The sequence below is a fragment of the Borostomias antarcticus genome (genome assembly GCF_949987555.1).
Source record: "Borostomias antarcticus genome assembly, chromosome: 12".
NCBI lineage: Eukaryota > Metazoa > Chordata > Actinopteri > Stomiiformes > Stomiidae > Borostomias > Borostomias antarcticus.
Genome location: NC_140245.1, coordinates 25,306,357 through 25,326,356, shown reverse-complemented (window position 1 = coordinate 25,326,356; position 20,000 = coordinate 25,306,357). Strand labels below are relative to the sequence as shown.

At 49.2% G+C, this 20,000-nt stretch overlaps 1 protein-coding gene across 1 annotated transcript in view; it reads left to right on the top strand.

Moving 5' to 3' along the window:
- The window catches only part of LOC311315847 (protein diaphanous homolog 3-like), a gene marked incomplete at both ends in the record, with an annotated part of 177,342 nt that overhangs the window by 91,545 nt on the left and 65,797 nt on the right, over positions 1-20,000 (top strand). Inside the window, 7 exons of the mRNA XM_084446546.1 lie at positions 2,644-2,718; positions 3,338-3,407; positions 5,895-6,031; positions 7,705-7,810; positions 14,700-14,810; positions 16,146-16,254; positions 16,651-16,777. Of these exons, the coding sequence (XP_084302672.1) occupies positions 2,644-2,718; positions 3,338-3,407; positions 5,895-6,031; positions 7,705-7,810; positions 14,700-14,810; positions 16,146-16,254; positions 16,651-16,777 (735 nt within the window). The remainder of the gene's footprint in view (positions 1-2,643; positions 2,719-3,337; positions 3,408-5,894; positions 6,032-7,704; positions 7,811-14,699; positions 14,811-16,145; positions 16,255-16,650; positions 16,778-20,000) is intronic.

The window sequence follows — 20,000 nt, the reverse complement described above, 5'->3', positions numbered from 1 at the left end:
TCCTCCACAGCAGGTCTTTATAACGATTCCCAAAGTCGCCCAAAACAAAATTGGGGAGGCTGCTTTTATGTACTATGCACCTAAATTATGGAACATCATACCAGTACTAGAGAGGTGGGCACAGTGGACATTTTTAAACGGCAACTTAAAACACACATCTTTAACTTATCTTACAATTAGAAGCACTCCTCTAATCCTTTTATCCTCTAATCCTTTTATCCATCTTCTATTTTTTATTACCTGAATCATTTTATTCATTTTTCTTTTATTCACTGCTTGTTTGTATGGTCTATTGTTTTATTATGCGATTTATATCTTGCTTTGTGTGTTGATTGCTATTGTTCTTTTATTGTTTTTATGCCGTGTGGATGTCAAAGCACTTTGAGCTGCAATGTTTGCATGAAAAAGTGCTATACAAACAAAGGTTGTTATAATTATTAATAATCTAAAAATGCAAATGTACTCCCTTACATTCCAAGTTACTGAAAAAAGTAATCTGATTACATTGATGCTTTACTTTGTAATCAGCTGCTCCCAACACTGTTCTCAAGTCAGCCCGCGGTGAGAGCAGTCTGATCGGACCAGCCTTGATTAGTCCCAACACTGTTCTCAAGTCAGCCCGCGGTGAGAGCAGTCTGATCGGGCCAGCCTTGATTACTCCCAACACTGTTCTGAAGTCAGCCCGCGGTGAGAGCAGTCTGATCGGACCAGCCTTGATTAGTCCCAACACTGTTCTCAAGTCAGCCCGCGGTGAGAGCAGTCTGATCGGGCCAGCCTTGATTACTCCCATCCCTAATGTGCCTCCAAAGGGCCTCTCCCAGGAACCTACAGACCAATGAGCTTTAGAGGAAGTGCGTTCCAGGGCCTCTCCCCCTGTAGCCAGTCAAATCACGACTGGTATTGATGGCGTTCGTACGGCCGGCAGTGGGATCACTCTGGGCCCCCGAGCAGATGCCCCCCCCCCCCCCGCGCGCCCTGACGACCACAACCAATCTGCTGTTGAAAGGTGGATGATTCCCCTGATTCTTCTCACCGTACCTTTAATCACCGACCGCCGGCGATGTCCTCCGGTCCCGGCGGAGCCACCGGTGGCACGCTCGCCCCGACCCGAGGAGGGTCCCAACCAGCTCATTTGGACGTGGCGGGGGAAAAAAAAGGAAGGGACATGGAAGTCCCCGGTGGAGGAGATGGGATGGCGAGATGTCACCGGCCTCAAACAAATATTAGTTCTGGGAATCCAATACGACGTTGACCTCCCTTGACCCCCGTGCGGCTTATGGCTTGCTCCTGGCTCTTTGATTACCTCTCCTTGAGATGTGAATTCATAAAGAGCGGTACTTCATGTTCACAGGGGGGGGGGGTGGGGGTGGCAGGGATGAAATGAAAAGCGCGCGTCGTTACTGGGAATCTCTGAAGATATTGGATCCTGTTGGGGGGGGGGGGGGGGGGTAGCAGCCCACCGTGCGCCCCCCCCCCCCTCGCTGTAGCCCCTCCAGACTCCCCAGGGGGCCTCAGAGTGCAGGTGGGAGCGCTCAGCCCAGCGGGCTGGACGTCATGATGGATGTCAAACACCTTTATAGACGTCCGTCTGCAGCCGAGGCTAAAAGTAGTCATTTTAGAGGATGGACGGTCGAATGCTGTTTTTATATTACCTATCTGGGCAAATTAGATCGAGAGTAATAGCTTTTCTGTGGAGGATATTGAAATGGAAGTGTGTGTGTGTTTGTGTGTGTGCGTGTGTGTGTGTGTGTGTGTGTGCGTGTGTTTGTGTGTGTGTGTGTGTGTGTGTGTGTGGGGAAAGGAGTGGGGTAGTGTGGGGGAGGTTAAAAGACCAAGTGATTGTCAACATCACATTATCGCTAGTAGTCAACGCACACAATGGCCAGCATTCATCAAAGGAGCGGCGGTCCCAGTGCAGAAATGATGGTACGACAGTGTCCACTTGTGATCTATCAGACATTCGTACGCCACCAAACCCATCGTACGAGCGATCAGGCAGTGCGGATGAAAACAATCGTTATTTAAATATCACACCCCTACATATTCTGGCCTCGTCCCTGTAGTTTACGGCATGGAGGTTCGAAATACCAAATAAAATTGAAATAAATTCCAATAGCAACTCTTCATTCTCCATGGATAGATTCCGGAAAACCATCTCACATGTTACACTTGTATTTTAAGGGGTAGTTCACACATTTAATTCCCACAATCAGACAGTGTGCCAACTGGACAGCCTCCTTGTATCATTGTGTACTGTAGCCTATCCCAAAACTATCGCACATTGCTGTCAATTTGAGGATTTATAATAATACTAATACAAGAACAACAGCATCATTTTATCTTACGTACAGAAAAATGTATTATTGTAACAATAATTACTTTGCAATACATTACAAAGTAGCAAAATCTTAAATGACCCTAAGCCCAGTTTTCTGTCCTACGGTCGCTTAGTAAATAAGGTCTAATTCTCCAGCTGGTCTTTGAGTGGCATTTCAGGGGGAGCTTGCTAAGACGACCATCCAGAAAGTGGTTCTTTGTGACTGGCTCCTACCTCATTGCTGACTGGCATGTTGTGGTGTTTTGGGGGTGGCGGCGTCGATGTTGCAGGTGTTTAACTAACGTTATTGTGTTGTGTTTCCACAGCTGGGTCCAGAGCTTTGGTCATGAGGGCCTTGGCCTGCTGCTGGACACACTGGAGAGGCTGCAGCACAAGAAACAGTAAGGACACACAACTGTGTGTGTGTGTGTGTGTGTGTGTGTGCACGTGCACGCGTGTATCTGTGTGTGTGTGTGTGTGTGTGTGTGTGTGTGTGTATCTGTGTGTGTCTGTTGAATTGTACTGGAACTGCTTCCCAATCCGAGCCCAAGAAAACATTTTTATCTTTCCCAGTTATGTTTGAGAACAGATCGAGCGCTGCTCCTTGTAAACACAGACAGAAATGTTGGCTGAACAGAAATACTGAAATCAGCAAAGTTGCAGCAGTGCACACAGTTTTCACTTCAACAACCCGCCTCTCCCTCCCTCCCTCCCTCCCCAACTCTCCCCCTCCCGCCTTCTCTCTCCCACCCTCCCCCTCTCTCCCATCATCCCTCCCTTTATTCATCTTCCTCTCCCTCCCTCTCCCTCCCTCTCACTCCCTCCCTCGCTCCCTCCTTCCCCCTCCCTCCCTCCCCCTCCTCTCTCCCTCCATCCCTCCCTTTCTCCATCTTCCTCTCCCTCTCTCCCTCCTTCTCTCTCCCTCCCTCTCACTCCCTCCCTCTCTCCCTCTTTCCCCCTCCCTCCCTCCCTCCCCCTCCTCTCTCCCTCCATCTCTCTCTCTCCCCCTCTCCTCATCAGCCTGGAGAAGGTGGACAGGAAGAGCCAGCACAAAGTCATCCAGTGCCTCAAAGCCTTCATGAATAACAAGGTAACACCCCCCCCCCCCCCCCCCGCACTTTCCAGAAGCACATTCAACTCCTTTTCTCCTATCACTTAACCAGACGCGCCAGATGGTTTGTTTCACACAACCATCTGGGAAGGCTCTGTTGGGAGGCGTTTGGAAAAGGCCAGGCATTTTCAAATGAATACAGGCAGGTGATTGGATGAACTACGTCTATCACCGGCTTCTATCTGTTCATCGTATCTAAACCGCGACGCCTGTAGCTGCTTGATGTTCCCAGGACGCTGATTGGCCTGACCAAATTCTGTCCGGTCCCAAACCGATCTCAGTGGAGCTTGCCCAGACTGCTATGTGGTGAGAAACAGAACGTGAGCTCGCGAGACCAGGATGGTCCCACGACGCTACGTATCACTCGCTTTTATTTCTAGAAATCAAACCAGTACACCGTTATTTCTTCTTCAATTCAAGGTCACTTTCAAAATGCTTGTTCTGAGTGACTGAGGAGCCAGAGCTCTGCTTGTCTAGACACAGCTGGGTAGCCCCCCGCCCCCCCCCCGCGCGCCCCCCAACCCAGGACATCCGTGAGGAGTCATCTAGCCGGCGACGGAGAGCCCTCGCCTGGAAGGTTGCAATCCAGCGCCATGACACGTTTACCCTCGGGCCTCCTCTCACGCTCCCCTTCCAGACCTTTTACGGGGCTCACGCCTGCCCCCCCCCCCCCCCCAGACCGTCCCAGGCCAGCTGTTTGGGCCGCTGCTTCCTCCAACCCCCTCCCTGTGAAGACAGTAAACACACGGATATGTTTACCAGCAGCCGTAGCGTTCTCGCCCGAAGGGAACTCTAACTAGACCAGGCTCGGCTGTTATGTGAACAACTTAATTCTCGTTTTTTTTCTTCTTCTTCTTTTCTATTAGGATAATTACTTCTGACAGAGAGAGAGAGTGCGAGAAATTCATTTTCCTGTGAAGATAATGAATCATTTTGAGACGATGACAAACTCGCAGAAAATTACTTTTTTTTTTGTCTTCGTCTTTTTTTTGTTGTTGCTTGCCTTAGACTTCAAATTGAATGGCTGCATTATTCATTCATATTTCATTCCATGGAGTGTAATTCATCCTCTGTGGGTTTTACAGAGAGACGTGTCGCATTTAGCACTTCATTTGGCATCAATGTAGGTTTCTCTCTCATCAGTAGTGTGTTCTCAGCTATAACCCCCAACTATATTAATATGTTAATAAAATACTACTACTACTACTATTATGGTGCGTTCGTTTGTGGTCGGAGGTGGCAAGTCGCAAGTGGCAAAATACCTACCTCCGACCTGTGTGCATTCGAGCTATATACCATTATATCACAGTTACCTAGTTATATCTATATACCATTATATCACAGTTACCTAGTTATATCTATATACCATTATATCACAGTTACCTAGTTATATCTATATACCATTATATCACAGTTACCTAGTTATATCTAGTGCATTCGAGCAACTGGGGGCTGAGAAACATATCCGAATTTGCGACGAGGAAGTGCGAGTTCATGCGGTGTTTTATTTAATCATTCCTAGTAGCAAGTCGCAATTTGCCACCTCCCAGTTATAAACGAATGCACCATTACTACTACTACTACTCGACTGAAAATAAATCATCCACTTTTGTCTGAAGAATTACACAATGGTACCAACATTTTGACCGCAAGCTGGTGGTGCTGTATCATTGATTGATTGATTGATTTATGGAGGGTGCTCTAACCATCCTTGCTCCATATAAAACTGATACTATGAAGAGAGATACAGGGGTGACTCAGCGATGCGGATAGGCAGCTCTCATCCCTCACTGTGATATTATACTGTACATGTACAGTATCTCATTCAGGCTACGCACACACCCACACACACACACACACCGGCTCGTTATCCGTACGGGCGGAGCAGCGGCCGGGGGGGGTGGCGAGGGGGGACAGCCCGCCACCGGCGCTCGTCCTCGGGACTCGTCAGTCTTCCAAATGTCACCGCTAGCTACGAGCGACGGGGAACAGCAACGGTACATATTAATGTCCCCTAGACACGCCGCCCACACTGCGCCGACCTTTCCCGCCCACTTAGTTTGTTCTTTTCTTTCCGCCGTTGTTTTGTTGTGTCATATTTATTGCCTCGTAAGACACCTCCTTTTTGTTATTTCCCTTGCTTTGGGAAAGAAAAAAACCATTGATGTACACGCAGGAAACTGTTTGGTCCCAAGGCCATTAGAAATACAGTGTAGATGAAACACCTTTATTTTGGCGCTCGTCGTGTCCTCTCACCTGAAGGTAAGTTCTAATCAAATTTCTCCTCTGCAGTATTTCCCCACATCCTGTTGGGTTTCGTTCAGTACAGTACGTTATGCCTGGGAGAAGGAAGCCAAGTCCACGCCTGGTTCTGCTGTAGCGAAGCAGCTCGTTCTCGGATCCGGCGCTGCCAGCGATGTCAGCGTAGAGGGCGCTGATCTAGTTCCTTCTGTCCGTCTCTTTCAGTACGGCCTGGAGCGCATCTTGGGCGAGGAGAAGAGCCTGACCCTGCTCGCCAAAGCCTTCGACCCCAACCAGCCCGCCATGATGACCGACGTTGTCAAGCTGCTCTCCGCCATCTGCATCGTGGGCGAAGAAAACACGTAGGTCTCGGCTCCAGGCCGACGATGCCCCCGGCACCTCGGGGAGGAAAACAAATAATATTTTGGTGTGCGCTACCCCAAGTGCGTTAAAGTGCTCAAAAGTTCAACTAGTTTCAAATCGAGGCGCTTTGCAGCACTCTGCTCCGGGCCAAAACATGCCAGTGAGTGGGCACTCGGCCCCTCTACCAGCGGCTACTTATCCAGCCACACATTTAGCGCCTGTCTGATTCGTGTGGCAGTCGAACTGCTTTACCCGTTAGACGCCACGCATTAGGTATCATGGGTAGAATCTCATGGGCATTTTGAGGGGCTTACAATGTTCCCTAACCCCTCATGGGATTTCCTTCTTTTGTTCTTTTAATTTGACCCACTAGATTGATTCCTCTGTTGTTACAGCCGGTGTACATGTACTGTACATGGGAGTAAAATTATTAGGTTCAGGCTTAGTAGAAATTCTGTATTGCCAATACATTAGTTGAACTCCTTTAACAGCCTGTGTTGTTTGTGCGAGGATAGAGGATAGCAAGGAAATGCTCATTATTTTTGGAATCGGTTTAGAATCTGTCACAATGGTTCTGTGAGAACTTCAATTTCTCTCCTGAATAAAACCTTTGTAACAGAACAGTCCACAACACTCCTCAACCTCATAGCAACAACATAAGACAAGATAATGACAGTCAAGACAGTATATTATAGGAGAATAGTAATTACATTACATTATAGTCATTTAGCTGACGCTAAAAAAAAACAAAGCGATTAAAAATAATTGCATTTAACATAGGAAAAGGCAATGTACTACAACTTGCCAGAACGAGTGCATCTTCTTTCTAAAACAAGTGACTAAGAGCATAATCTAGTGCTGAAGGCAAAGTGCAAGAAAAGCAATCTAAAAATACAATAGGTGCTTAAGAGGGAGGATCGTGGTAGTATTTCTAAGTACTTCAGTACTTCTAACTAGAGAGATTCTGCCCATGATATCTAATGTGTAGTAATAAAAAACAATATCTACAATAGTAAAAAAAAAAAAAAAAAAACAGTGCAATATGACATAATGGAATGATTGTAATCACACTAACACTAGTCCAGGAACTGCCCAGCAGCTCAATCACTGAAGGATAGCAGTTCTCTGGAGCATTGATTGCTCCGAACCCAAGTCCTAAAGCACGGACGTTCAAAACTTGGAAGATGCTGGATGTAATTACTTATTGACCTGATCATCCTGATGCTATGGGGGTCTCTCAGCAAACACTTCATCATTGTAATTGAATACACATATCTTTTCCCGGCTGCTTTGTTGAAGCTTTCTTCGGCTTGATAACAAAACAAAACAAAACAAACTATGTTTAGAGTCGGTAAAGGGGTCGCTTTAGGCATCTAATTCATTCTTGGATAACAGACAAAGAATTATCAATATTCAAGACCATTTGCTCAACCGTAGAGCATGCCTCTGCGAAGTTGACGAAAACAGTCACGGAAGGCCCCCCCGAGCCCTGGTAACCCCCCCCAGAAAAACGTTGACAGAGAGAGGGTCGGGTTGGGGGTGGGTTGAGGGGGAGGGCACGCGTACCGTGAGACTCACGCCCTCCAGATAAATGACTTGCATTTCTGCCGTTTGCGTTGCTTGCATTCGCCGGCGCTCTGTGCACTCATGCGTCCCGTTTTTCTCATTTCAGCCTGGAGAAGGTTCTGGAAGCCATCACGGCGGCGGGGGAGAGCCGGGGCGGCCAGAGGTTCGGCCCCATCGTGCAGGGGCTCCGCGACCGCTCCAGCCAATTACAAGTAAGCGCAACAAAGCGTCCTTTACCGGGCGCGGGACTGCCGATGGCTGCTGTTTTTACCAACGTACAAGCAAAGAAGCAAGCCAAAACACACGCGCGCACACACACACACACACACACACACACACACACACACACACACACACACACACACACACAAAGAGAGCAATAAATGAGGAATGAGATGGAGGATGATTGCCTCTCTGGATGGGTTCATTCAAGGTTTTTCTACAGTTCTGTTTCTGCTCCTGTGTTTTTGCAAATGACTTCAGATGAAACACCTTTTGGTGCCTCTAGCAGATGAATGACATATACATGTACAACATACATTCAGATGTTATGAATTGTATCTCTGATTGTGATTATTTTTGGGGGTTGCGACCTTTGAACTCCAATTGTTGGCCTCTGTTTATTCTACACACCCCGTGAACACGAGCCACCGCCAAATCACTAAACACACACACACCCACACACACACACACACATAGTTCCCATCTTTCTATGCTTCAGAAGCGGTGAATTCAAAGTCAACACGTGTAAATGTTTTTCCAGACGACTAGAAAAAGCGACACCAACAAAGTCGGGACCTTCACCCAGAGTTCCACACTTGCTAATTTGTGCATCTTCCGGCGCGTCTCCCTAATACGACAGGTCTGCACACATCTGCCCCTCTAATGTGAAAACCGTCCGCTCGGTGTTTCCGACACGTCACAACATTAACTCCGCTGCGCCGCCCCCACAGAGAGGGATGAAAGGATGATGGAGAAAAAGAGAAGAAAGATCAGCGTCCTTGATTCCGTGATTAGCATAGCGGTCGGCTGTTTCTCACCTACGGCGCTAACTGTAGCCTTGAGAACCAGAGGCCTAGTGGAGCCTACGGCGCTAACTGTAGACTTGAGAACCAGAGGCCTAGTGGAGCCTACGGCGCTAACTGTAGCCTTGAGAACCAGAGGCCTAGTGGAGCCTACGGCGCTAACTGTAGCCTTGAGAACCAGAGGCCTAGTGGAGCCTACGGCGCTAACTGTAGCCTTGAGAACCAGAGGCCTAGTGGAGCCTACGGCGCTAACTGTAGCCTTGAGAACCAGAGGCCTAGTGGAGCCTACGGCGCTAACTGTAGCCTTGAGAACCAGAGGCCTAGTGGAGCCTACGGCGCTAACTGTAGACTTGAGAACCAGAGGCCTAGTGGAGCCTACGGCGCTAACTGTAGACTTGAGAACCAGAGGCCTAGTGGAGCCTACGGCGCTAACTGTAGACTTGAGAACCAGAGGCCTAGTGGAGCCTACGGCGCTAACTGTAGACTTGAGAACCAATGGCCTAGTGCAGGCTTTCCCAAACTGTGAGGCGCGCCTCCCCTGGGGGCCCCAAAGAAAGAGAGAGATGTTTAGAAAAAAAAAAGAGGAAAAAAGTAAAAACATGTTTTTTATTTTTTAAATGTCTGGTTTTTCATGAATGAAACGTGATTTTAAAGTGCGAAAACGTCATAACGTTAACTAGCAGCAGGTGCCACCGAGCTAACTTAGCTGTGTAACGTTATGGGCTAGCTAACGCTGCCTTGCAAAACTGACAAATTTGGGGGGTTGGGGTGGCGCCGGTGTGTAACTGTTTTCAGAGGGGAGGCCCACATTGGTAGAGTTTGGGAACCCATGGCCTAGTGGAACCCATCTCCTGGTCCCTTAGCAGTAAGTAAGTAAGCTTTATTTATATAGCGCTCTTCACAGCACAGATGCACAGAGTGCTTAGCGTGAGGCAGCTTGATGTACAAGCGCACCCCCTGGACATGACGCTTAGTATGTACCCCCAATCCAACCCTTGATGCTGAGTGCCAAACAGAGAGACATTGGCTACCTTTTTTTTTTTAATAGTCTTTGGTATGACTCGGCCGGGAATCGAACCCCCAACCTCCCAATCTCAGGGCGGGCAGTCTAACCACAAGGCAGCTGAGCCGGCTGACTAACTGTACTTCTCATTCACACATACATCCGATCAGTGAAATGACACACGCGTTTAGCATCTGCTGCGTTGTCCCGTATCGATCGATACATAGTCATACTCTGTAAACAAAGCAGCATCGCTTTCAATCTGCCACGCTGTCAACACAAGCTGGAGCTATTGCACTGCTCCTGAATACAAGCCCCCGCTACGTTCATGGCAGGACACATCTAGCCAGAGGTGTAGTGGAGGTGGTTGTATACACAGTACTGTACATCCACTTCCTTATCCATGGACCCACACTAGACTTACTTCTTTAAACACGACTAATGCTAAGAAAAACGTAACATTTTTGCTACCATACAAAACTTTGTTTTAATTGATTTGATTGCTTTAATTGATTTCGTATGCATTTTTGTTTGTGTATTGTGAACTCGTCAACCCTGAAAATGAGGGAAACCGCAGTGCTTTTACGAGGCAAAATAAAGGTTTGGAATGAAATGAAATGAACATATATCCACTTCTTTAGTCAGAGTTTAGCCCCGTCTTTAGTCATCACTACACCCCTGCAACTATTTATAAAAATATATTAAAAAAATATATATATATGATGATGCAGTTTAAATGAATGTGTCCTGAGCAGTGAGTAACACGACGGACATTTGCCTTCTGCATGTGGCCGTGGTTAAATGGGACATTTCGATCTGACGTGACGACGCTCGCGTACCTCACATCTCCCCCCCCCCCCCCCCCCCCCTCGTGACTTTCATTTCTCCCTTTCACGGTTCCCTCCGTCTATCCGTTCTCCGGCCCCCACGCCTCCCGGGCCCGCTGGTCCGGGCGGTGTGGCGATGGTGTCCGGACGGCGCCGAGCGCGCCGCCATCTTCCGCCGTCCCCGTGAGCGGCGGAGTCGCTTCGCCAAAGCGTCCCGCGTTCCACGTCTAATTGGCAGCGCAGGGAGGCGACGGGTACAAGTCAGGCGCGTCGCTGCCGGGCCTGTTGGGCTTACACACACGCACACACACGCACACAGAGAGAGAGAGAGAGAGGGGGGGGAGGGAGGGAGAGAGAGAGGACACAGAGGGAGAGGGAGAGAGGGTCAGAGAGAGAGGGAGGGACAGAGGGAAAGAGAGGGACAGAGGGAAAGAGAGGGAAAGGGAGGGACAGAGAGAGAGACGGAAAGGGAGAGAGAGAGGGAGGAACAGAGGGAAAGAGAGGGACAGAGAGAGAGGGAGGGAGAGGGAGCGAGAGAGACATATTTTATTTATGGCGGTACCACGGCCTAGCTGCTCCACACTCGGCCCTGGAAGACGAGTCTGGGGAGAGGAGAGGAGAGGAAGTGTGTGTGGGGGTGGGGTGGGGGGGGGGGGGGGGGGCAGGAGTTGAGGAGGATAGAGCGTGTGGGAGAACGAACGGACGACTAAACCCGTTTGTATCCATTACGCCTGAGTGGCCCTGCTCGTGAGGCCCCCCCAGTTATGTTTTATTGATATGCCGTGGTCAGTTATTATTTCCAGCGTGCTGATAGAACCCGCCCCCCCCCCCCCACCCCCGATCCCTTTTAACCTCCTGCATTATTCACACCTCTCTGCGCTGGTCTTATCACGCCGCGTGTGTGGCCAAAGACCCACCGTACCGCCGCGCTCGCCTGCCCGGTCCCCCACCCCCCAAGGCCACGTTCGGCTTCCAGGACTGTGTGTGTGTGTGTGTGTGTAAGTGTGTGTGTGTGTGTGTGTGGAGACCTGGAGCGGTGTTAAATCAACCCTGAGAGGGGTGAAACGACCCCTGCTAGTGTGTGTGAACGAACTTGCGCGTAGGAGAAAGAGCCACAGAATGCTCAAAGTCATGGCAGTGTTTGCGTGTGTGTGTGCGCGCGTGTGTGTGTGCGCGTGTGTGTGCGTACGTGGGTCTGTGTTTGAGGCGAATGCTAAACCCAGGGGGGAGGTGGAGCATGTTAGCATACAGGGGGGGGGGGGGGGGGGGGTGGTGTTGCCAGAGGAGAATGAAGCCTCAGCCATGATGGAATACAACACACACACACACACACAGTTTGTAACTGCTATGACTTTAAGCATTCTGTGGCTCTTTCTCCCACACGCAAGTTCGTTCGCACACATTATCAAGGGTCATTTCAGCCCGTCTCAAGGTTGATTTAACACCGCTCCGCCTTCTCCACACACACTCTCGACCGGCGTCCACACACACTCTCGACCGTCGTCCACACACACTCTCGACCGGCGTCCACACACACTCTCGACCGGCGTCCACACACACTCTCGACCGGCGTCCACACACACTCTCGACCGGCGTCCACACACACTCTCGACCGGCGTCCACGGGGAACCGGATGGAGCCCGAATGTTGGCCGATGGGTGTGTGAGCGTAGTCGCTGTCCCCATCTCCCACACACACACACACACACACACACACACACACACACACACACACACACACACACACGTGCGGTTTCACTGCCGATGCAAGAAATAACAGATTATACATCATCCCTGAGAAAGAGGGGAGGAAACGAGGGCGAGTCATTATTCATAGACCGTCTGGAATCAGCGCCTCCAGTCTAGACGATGCAAAGATGGCGAGGATTGGATTTGGAAAAGAGTAAGCCCAATGGGGACAAGCTCTCTCTCTCTGTGTGTGTGTGTGTGTGTGTGTGTGTGTGTGTGTGTGTGTGTGTGTGTGTGTCACGTTGCACATGTACTGTAGTTTCAGGTTCAGGCATGAGGCCTTTTATCGAAGAGTTTCAAAGATCACCGGCGTTTTCGCACCATATCTCCGTGCAAGCCGTCTGCCACCGGCTGGCGTTGCGATGCCGGAAACGCGCGCGTCCGCAAATCGACGGCGGACCCGGAGCGCGGCGACGCCCCCCACCGCCCCGCCCCGCACGCGCGCGCCGCCATCCCCTCATTTCACACACCGCCGCGTCGCTCACGGATCAATAATTGATTCTTCTGCATCCGCCCGAGTAGCCGGGGGGGGGAAAAAAGAGACCCACACGGACTCCGCCGCCACGGAACCGAAGCCGGCTCTTAGGGGACGGGTCAAGGGACGAAGATTTTCCAGGAGAGCGGGTCTCCGCCCCGGGAGCGAGCGCGTGGGCGGACAGGAGCGCTACGGCGGAGCTGTTGTCATGTTCATATTGAAGTCCGTGTGTTTACCCCCGGGGCCGGCGACGGAGGGACCACACATGCATTAGTAATGAGGCCCCGCCTCCTCGGGAAGATCCGGCGTCGTTTAGGATGCAGGCCGCCGTGCTTTTCACACACACACACACACACACACACACATGCAAACACTCACTCACATGCACACACGCTTGGGTGTACACACACACACACATGCACACACTCACTCACATGCACTCTCTCTCTCTCTCTCTCTCTCTCTCTCTCTCAAATCAAATTTAAAGGGCTTTATTGGCATGGGAAACGTTGCCAAAGCAAGTACAATGATATATAAATGAAAACTAAACAAAATAACACAATCGATAATATATAATAAGATGTAAGCATTACATCGTAAACGTTTGAAAGAAATAGACACATTCAAATGATATATTACTAATGTACATTGTGGAAATCTTTCTAGTACCAAAGGGCAGAGTAGATTATCGGTAAGTAACAATATAAATATTAGTTGCGTTTCCAGTGGTGTTCGGTTTCCTCTGGCTGCCCTTTTCATATCGCCACAGATCACATCCCGCTGCTGTGATTGCACACTGCACTACTTCACCTAACAGATATGGGAGTTTGTGGATACGTAGTTTGCTCTCAAGCCCTTTGTTGCTGTGTGTGACCTGTGGGAAATATATGTTTGTAATAGGTTCATATGTTTGGCAGGAGGTTAAGAATGTGCAGCGCGCCTTCCACCTCACTCTGTGTGCAGTGGGTGCAAAGGCTCTCTCTCTCTCTCTCTCTCTCTCTCTCTCTCTCTCTCTCTGCCTCTCTCTCTCTCTCTCTCTCTCTCTGCCTCTCTCTCTCTCTCTCTCTCTCTCTCTGCCTCTCTCTCTCTCTCTCTCTCTGCATCTGCCTCTCTCTCTCTCTGCCTCTCTCTCTCTCTCTGCCTCTCTCTCTCTGCCTCTCTCTCTCTCTGCCTCTGCCTCTCTCTCTCTCTCTCTCTCTCTGCCTCTGCCTCTCTCTCTCTCTCTCTCTCTCTCTGCCTCTCTCTCTCTCTCTCTTTCTCTCTCAGACTATCTCTCTCTTTTTGTCTCTCTCTCTTTCTCTCTCTCTCTCGCTCTCACACACTCTCTCTCTTTCTCTCTCAGACTATCTCTCTCTCTCTGCCTCTGCCTCTCTCTCTCTCTCTCTCACGCACACTCTCTCTGCCTCTCTCTCTCTCTCTCTCTGCATCTGCCTCTCTCTCTCTCTGCCTCTCTCTCTCTCTCTGCCTCTCTCTCTCTGCCTCTCTCTCTCTCTGCCTCTGCCTCTCTCTCTCTCTCTCTCTCTGCCTCTGCCTCTCTCTCTCTCTCTCTCTCTCTCTCTCTGCCTCTCTCTCTCTCTCTCTCTCTGCCTCTCTCTCTCTCTCTCTCTCTTTCTCTCTCAGACTATCTCTCTCTTTTTGTCTCTCTCTCTTTCTCTCTCTCTCTCGCTCTCACACACTCTCTCTCTTTCTCTCTCAGACTATCTCTCTCTCTCTGCCTCTGCCTCTCTCTCTCTCTCTCTCACGCACACTCTCTCTGCCTCTCTCTCTCTTTCTCTCTCTCTCTTTCTCTCTATCTTTCTCTCTCAGACTATCTGTCTCTCTCTCTCAATTCAAATCACTTTATTAGCATGACAAATTGTTCATCTGTGCTGCCAAAGCTTTTGGTACATTACAATGTATACAAAAATGTGTCGATCTCTCTCTCCTTCACTCACTGTCTCTCTCTCTCTCTCACACATACACACACACACACACACACGTGTCTCTGCGAGCGCTCTGAGTTTGCGTTGTGTCTCTGTTGCAGGTGGCGTGCATGCAGCTGATCAACGCCCTCGTCACGTCACCGGACGAGCTGGACTTCAGGCTGCACATCAGGAACGAGTTCATGCGCTGCGGCCTGAAAGAGATATTTCCCGTAAGCGCACACACACACACACGCGCGCGTTCTCCCGGCCTCGCCGCACATGAATATTTAAATGAGTCGTCCGCACGAGTTAAATAGTGTCGAGCGCTCCGGCGAATAACTGATGAGGCCCTCCAGAGAGGTCGCGGCGTCTGTTCGGCGGGAGCCAATCGGCTTCTTTATAGCTCGCCGGCTCTTGCACATTTACCTCCCCCTCAACAAAGCCGGAGAGAGAGACACGGACAAGCCCAGACCAAACAAACACAATAAACAAGTAAACACATGCAGCCCTGGCCGTGCGGAAGGGAGGCGCTGGAGGTTGTTGAGCCCGAGCTCCTGGGGTGATTGTTGTGGTCCTGAGGCAGCTTCCCCCCCCGACGCTCAGACCGGACACACACAATAGAACATGATTTAGCCGAATGAAGCGGCAGAATCTAATCTCTCCAATTGCCGTCTCCCCCTCCCTCTCTCTCTCTCTCTCTCTCTCTCTCTCTCTCCATCTCCCTCTCTCTCTCTCTCTCTCTCTCCTTCCACACACGCACACTCCTCCACTCCTCCTGCCCTCCTGTTTGATCTCTCTCTCTCCCTCCTCTCTTCCTCCTCTTCTTCGCTCCCTCTCCATTCCTCTCTCTCTCCCCCCCTCTCTTCTCTTTCCCCCCCTTCTCCATTTCTATCCATCTCCTCCCTCTGCCTCTATATTCCTCTTTCTCTCCTCATCTCATCCCTTTCTCTCTCCCTTACTATCTCCGCTGCTCTGTCCTCTTCTCTCTACTCCTTTCCTCTGCTCTCTCCTCTCTCCTTTCCTCTTCTCTCTCTCCTCTCCTCCCATCTCCTCTCTTCTCCCCTCTCCTCTCTCCTCTCTCCTCTCCTCTTCTCTCTCTCCTCTCATCTATCCTCTCTCTCCTCTTTTCTCCTCTCTTCTCTCTCTCTCCTCTCTTCTCCTCTATCCTCTTCTCATCTCTTCTCTCTCTCTCCTCTTCTCTCTCTCTTCTCCTCTCCTCTGCTCTCTCCTCTCATCTATCCTCTTCTATCCTCTCTCTCCTCTCCTCTTGTCTCCTCTATCCTCTCTTCTCTCTCTCTCCTCTCTTCTCTCTCTCTCCTCTTTTCTCCTCTATCCTCTCCTCTCTTCTCCTCTATCCTCTTCTCTCTCTTCTCATCTCTTCTCTCTCTCCTCTCCCTCTCTATCCTCTCCTCTCTTCTCTCTCTCCTCTCCTCTCTCCTCTCTTCTCTATCATCTTCTCTCTCTTCTCTTCTCACTCCCCCTCTATCCTCTCCTCTCTCTTCTCATCTCTCCTCTCTCTTCTCATCTCTCCTCTCTCTTCTCTCTTGTCTCTCCTCTCTCTGCAGCACTTGTCCTCCATCAGGAACGAGGCCCTGGAGATCCAGCTGAAGGTGTTTGAGGAGCACAAGGAGGAGGACATGCTGGAGTTCTCTCACCGGCTGGACGACATCAAGAGTGAACTGGAATATCCTTGACCACACACACACACACACACACACACACACACACACACATTTTTCTATTTGACCCCACACAGAAGGTGTTGAAGGTTTTACACCCTCTAGGATTGATTGGTCCATTCACGTGCTCTCCTTGTCCTCCCTCCCATGCCCTCGTTCTCTTGTGTTCAGGGTGTTGGTTCTCAGGTGTCCTCGACACGTGACACACGCAGCTGGACCTAGCGCTCACTTCACTCATTCATTTCCCCCACAATGCCTCTGGTTTTCCAACGGTCATCCGATGTCCGTCAGCCCGTCCCTCTCTTCTGGCGTGTTCAGAGTTTGCCGGTCTTCGTGTTTGTTTGTTTGTTTGTGTTTGTGAGTGGACGCGGCCGTGCTGGTTGACCTTAACGGCTGCGTACCGATGTTGGCGACGTGTTCCATGTGGTGCAGAACCTGGTGAAGGACAGTCCAGCAGAACCCTACCTGCTGTCCATCCTCCAGCACCTGATGCTCATACGCAACGACTACTTTGTCCGGTAAGGTCCGGCGTCGGTACGGAGACGCATGAACGCGCACACATGGCGCACACACACACACACACATTCCTGAAATACGCTGTCTGACATTTGAAAGTCTTAATTTGGATCTGGAAAAGTTACAATGGATCATCCGCCAAAGATCGTGTGCCTTAAAGGTCAAGTGTGTGGGCTTAAAGGTCGAGTGTGTGGGCTGTGGGCACGTAGTTTAGAGAAAACAACAACAAAATCCTGACATGCAACGGTTAAATTGGGTCGGGGTTATCCGGGGCTCGGCTCCAGTGTTCATTTCCTCCACAAAAGCTGCGATGAAAATGAATCAAAGACCTTCATTTAGAGAACTTGAGAAGCAGAGTGTTAGAATTGTATTTAATCAAGAATAATTCTTTTTTTCAAAGATGGGTAGATCATTAAAAGCTTGCTATTTGCTATTTATGAAGCAGTATTAAGCGCCATCATCACTGCTGCCGCTGCCCACACCCATGTGCACTCTTACCAAACCCACTAACACAGGTCCCCCCCCCCACACACACACACATAACAATCCTAATTTAACCCCTGCTGACATGTATTCAAATAGAGCATTCAATTAAATCAATATTTAATGTTCACTAACTTTTTCAGAACCAACTCCAAAAAATGGTTGATTTTCCAAATTCAGATGGATGGATGGATGGGTGGAAAGATAAAGAGATGAATAAATAAAATATCCACTTCACTTATCCCCTTAGGGAAATTGTTTTGCTGCCAGCGATACACACAACAATACAGTACAAAACTCAACACAAAGGCACAGTGGGCACATACAGTACATGTTCAAAAGAGGCAGTACAATGAAGCACAAAAAAGACATTGTTCCCAACCATAGAAATAGTCAGAAAGGAAGGTGAGCTGCACTTGAAACAAGTTATTAAACATTTGAAGAGGATTTGAATTGCTTTTTATACTCACTACTTTTTATCATTTATTATTACCCACAATCCTGAGTGAACTCACACACACACACACACACACACACACACACACACACACACACACACTTACTGTAGCGTCCCCACTCTCCCCAGCAACACACCTTGTTCAATACATGAAGGCCTCTGAAAAAAATATGCTAAACTGCCACATACAGTACACACACACACACACACACACACACACACTCACAAAAACTCTCCATGACTTTGGCCAACAAAGAGAGTGCCGACTCTTTCATCTAGCAGCCGTCTGAAAGCGCAGACATTTCTCCAGACCGTCCCTAACCCTGACCCCCCCCCTTTTCATATGGCTCTCCCACGCACAGCTGGAAACGGACTAAACCAACGCTCGCTCCCTCAAAACCAGCAGACGGAACTGGATGCATCATCCTCAAGTTTACCCCCCCACCCCCCTCCCCCCCACCGGAAAAAAACACCGGCTCCTGGCTTCCTGTCAGTGGCAGACGGGTGCTCCTTGTCATTAGAAGTGTAATGCATGATTATTAAAGGTGGGATATGTAGTTTGCTTTTGGCTTTATTTGGTAAAATTGGCATAATATCCTTTCAGCTAGCAGTAACAGAAGTGCTCTGAGAATAAACTTGGATCTCCGTGTTTACCGCTGCCTCTGTATTTTGGATTCAAAGAATGCACAGCGCCCGAATGTATTGACCAATCGGAGTCTCTATCTCGCCACACCTACCAGTCATGTTTGGAGGGAGGGACTACATCATGATTGACAGGAGGGAGGGTCGCGTTCTTTCGAAAAGATGACCAATCAGAGGCCTTGTTGAGGTCAAACTTACCTACCCCACCTTTAAGTATAACGCAGGTGTAATCCCACCCCTCCCCGCTCACATCCCCTTCATTGCACCGCTTAAGCGACCGCCGCCATTGTGACTCAGATCCGCCTCGCTCTTCCGCTTGATTGCGCGTCGTGCCAGCTGGGAGCTTTCATCACCGTTAATATAAATCATACCTCTTCCGATTTCCGCACCGGCTAAAAACAACATACAAAATAATAATATTCAGATGAAGTACATGCAGGTGCGCAGGGTGCATGTTCCCCGTGGGGCGCAGAAGGAGGAACTTTTCTCGGAAGGCGAACGTACGCCGAGTGCTTTTTCTCCGCGGCAACTTCCTCTTCCTTCCTTCTACCTTCTTTTTCTTCGCCGTTCTAAAGGCCCCCGCAGGTTAGGTTCAAGATGTCTTTGTCGCATGTAACATGCGTGCGTGTACAGTCACGGTTGCTGCTGACGACCAATATTATGCTCAGTACCAATACTCAATTTACAAATTACAAATTTACAGGTTCACCCACCTGCTGTGGTAGTAGTACAGTGCCTGCTGCACATGTAGGCCTGTTTGATCCCCACCGACGTTCTCCTTAGGTGGGACTGGCCACTCTCGATATGCTGGTAGTGTTCTAAGTCCCGCCTCCGCGGCTCTTGTCTTGCGCCAGGACCTCTGATCAGGGCTTAAAAACGAAATTATTTTTCAATCGGTTCGCTCCGAGCAGAACCAGCATATTTAACGTTTCCGTTCTCGTGTTCCGCCACCAACATAGCGTTCCTGAACCGGTTAAGAACGAAAAATAACGTTCCGTTCACCGTTACGGGGGTGTTAGCCTATTAAGATTCTATAGGCCTACAGTATTTCTTGTAAGGTATAACCTAATCAACAAGTCTAGGGTTGTGGTGGCCTTATATTCCAAGAGGCGCGCTCGCTTTCACAGCCTAATTGCCGAGTAGAACTCTGAAGGAGGCAGACCATTAAATTTGCAAAACATAGGTTTATGCATCCTAGTATAGATACTAGTATATATCCAAGCAACTATCACAAAGTACTCCGTGTTTTAAATAGCCAAACCATACTTGGAGCGAGATGCGCAACGAGTGAAAATTGGCTTCCGCTGAAAGATAGAGGAACTCTATCTATCTTATTGCAGACACGCAGGTCCATATAAAACATTATATTTGCACAGTAGGCTATTATTTCTTTCACTTTAGTAGGCTATTTGCATCATTCTTTGTGGACCAATGTTGGAATAAATTTGCCTTCGAACGTTATTGCCCACTCTGACATCCGCGGTCTTTATGTGAAATCTAGTTTTAGCCTACTGAAACATTACAGGCTATAGGCTAGCCTACTCTTATTCAATTAAACAAAATAAATCACATTGATATCCTTGCTAAGTAATAAGCTGTAAGGACAGGCTGAACTACTGTTTTGCACTGGCAAACAAAGGAGA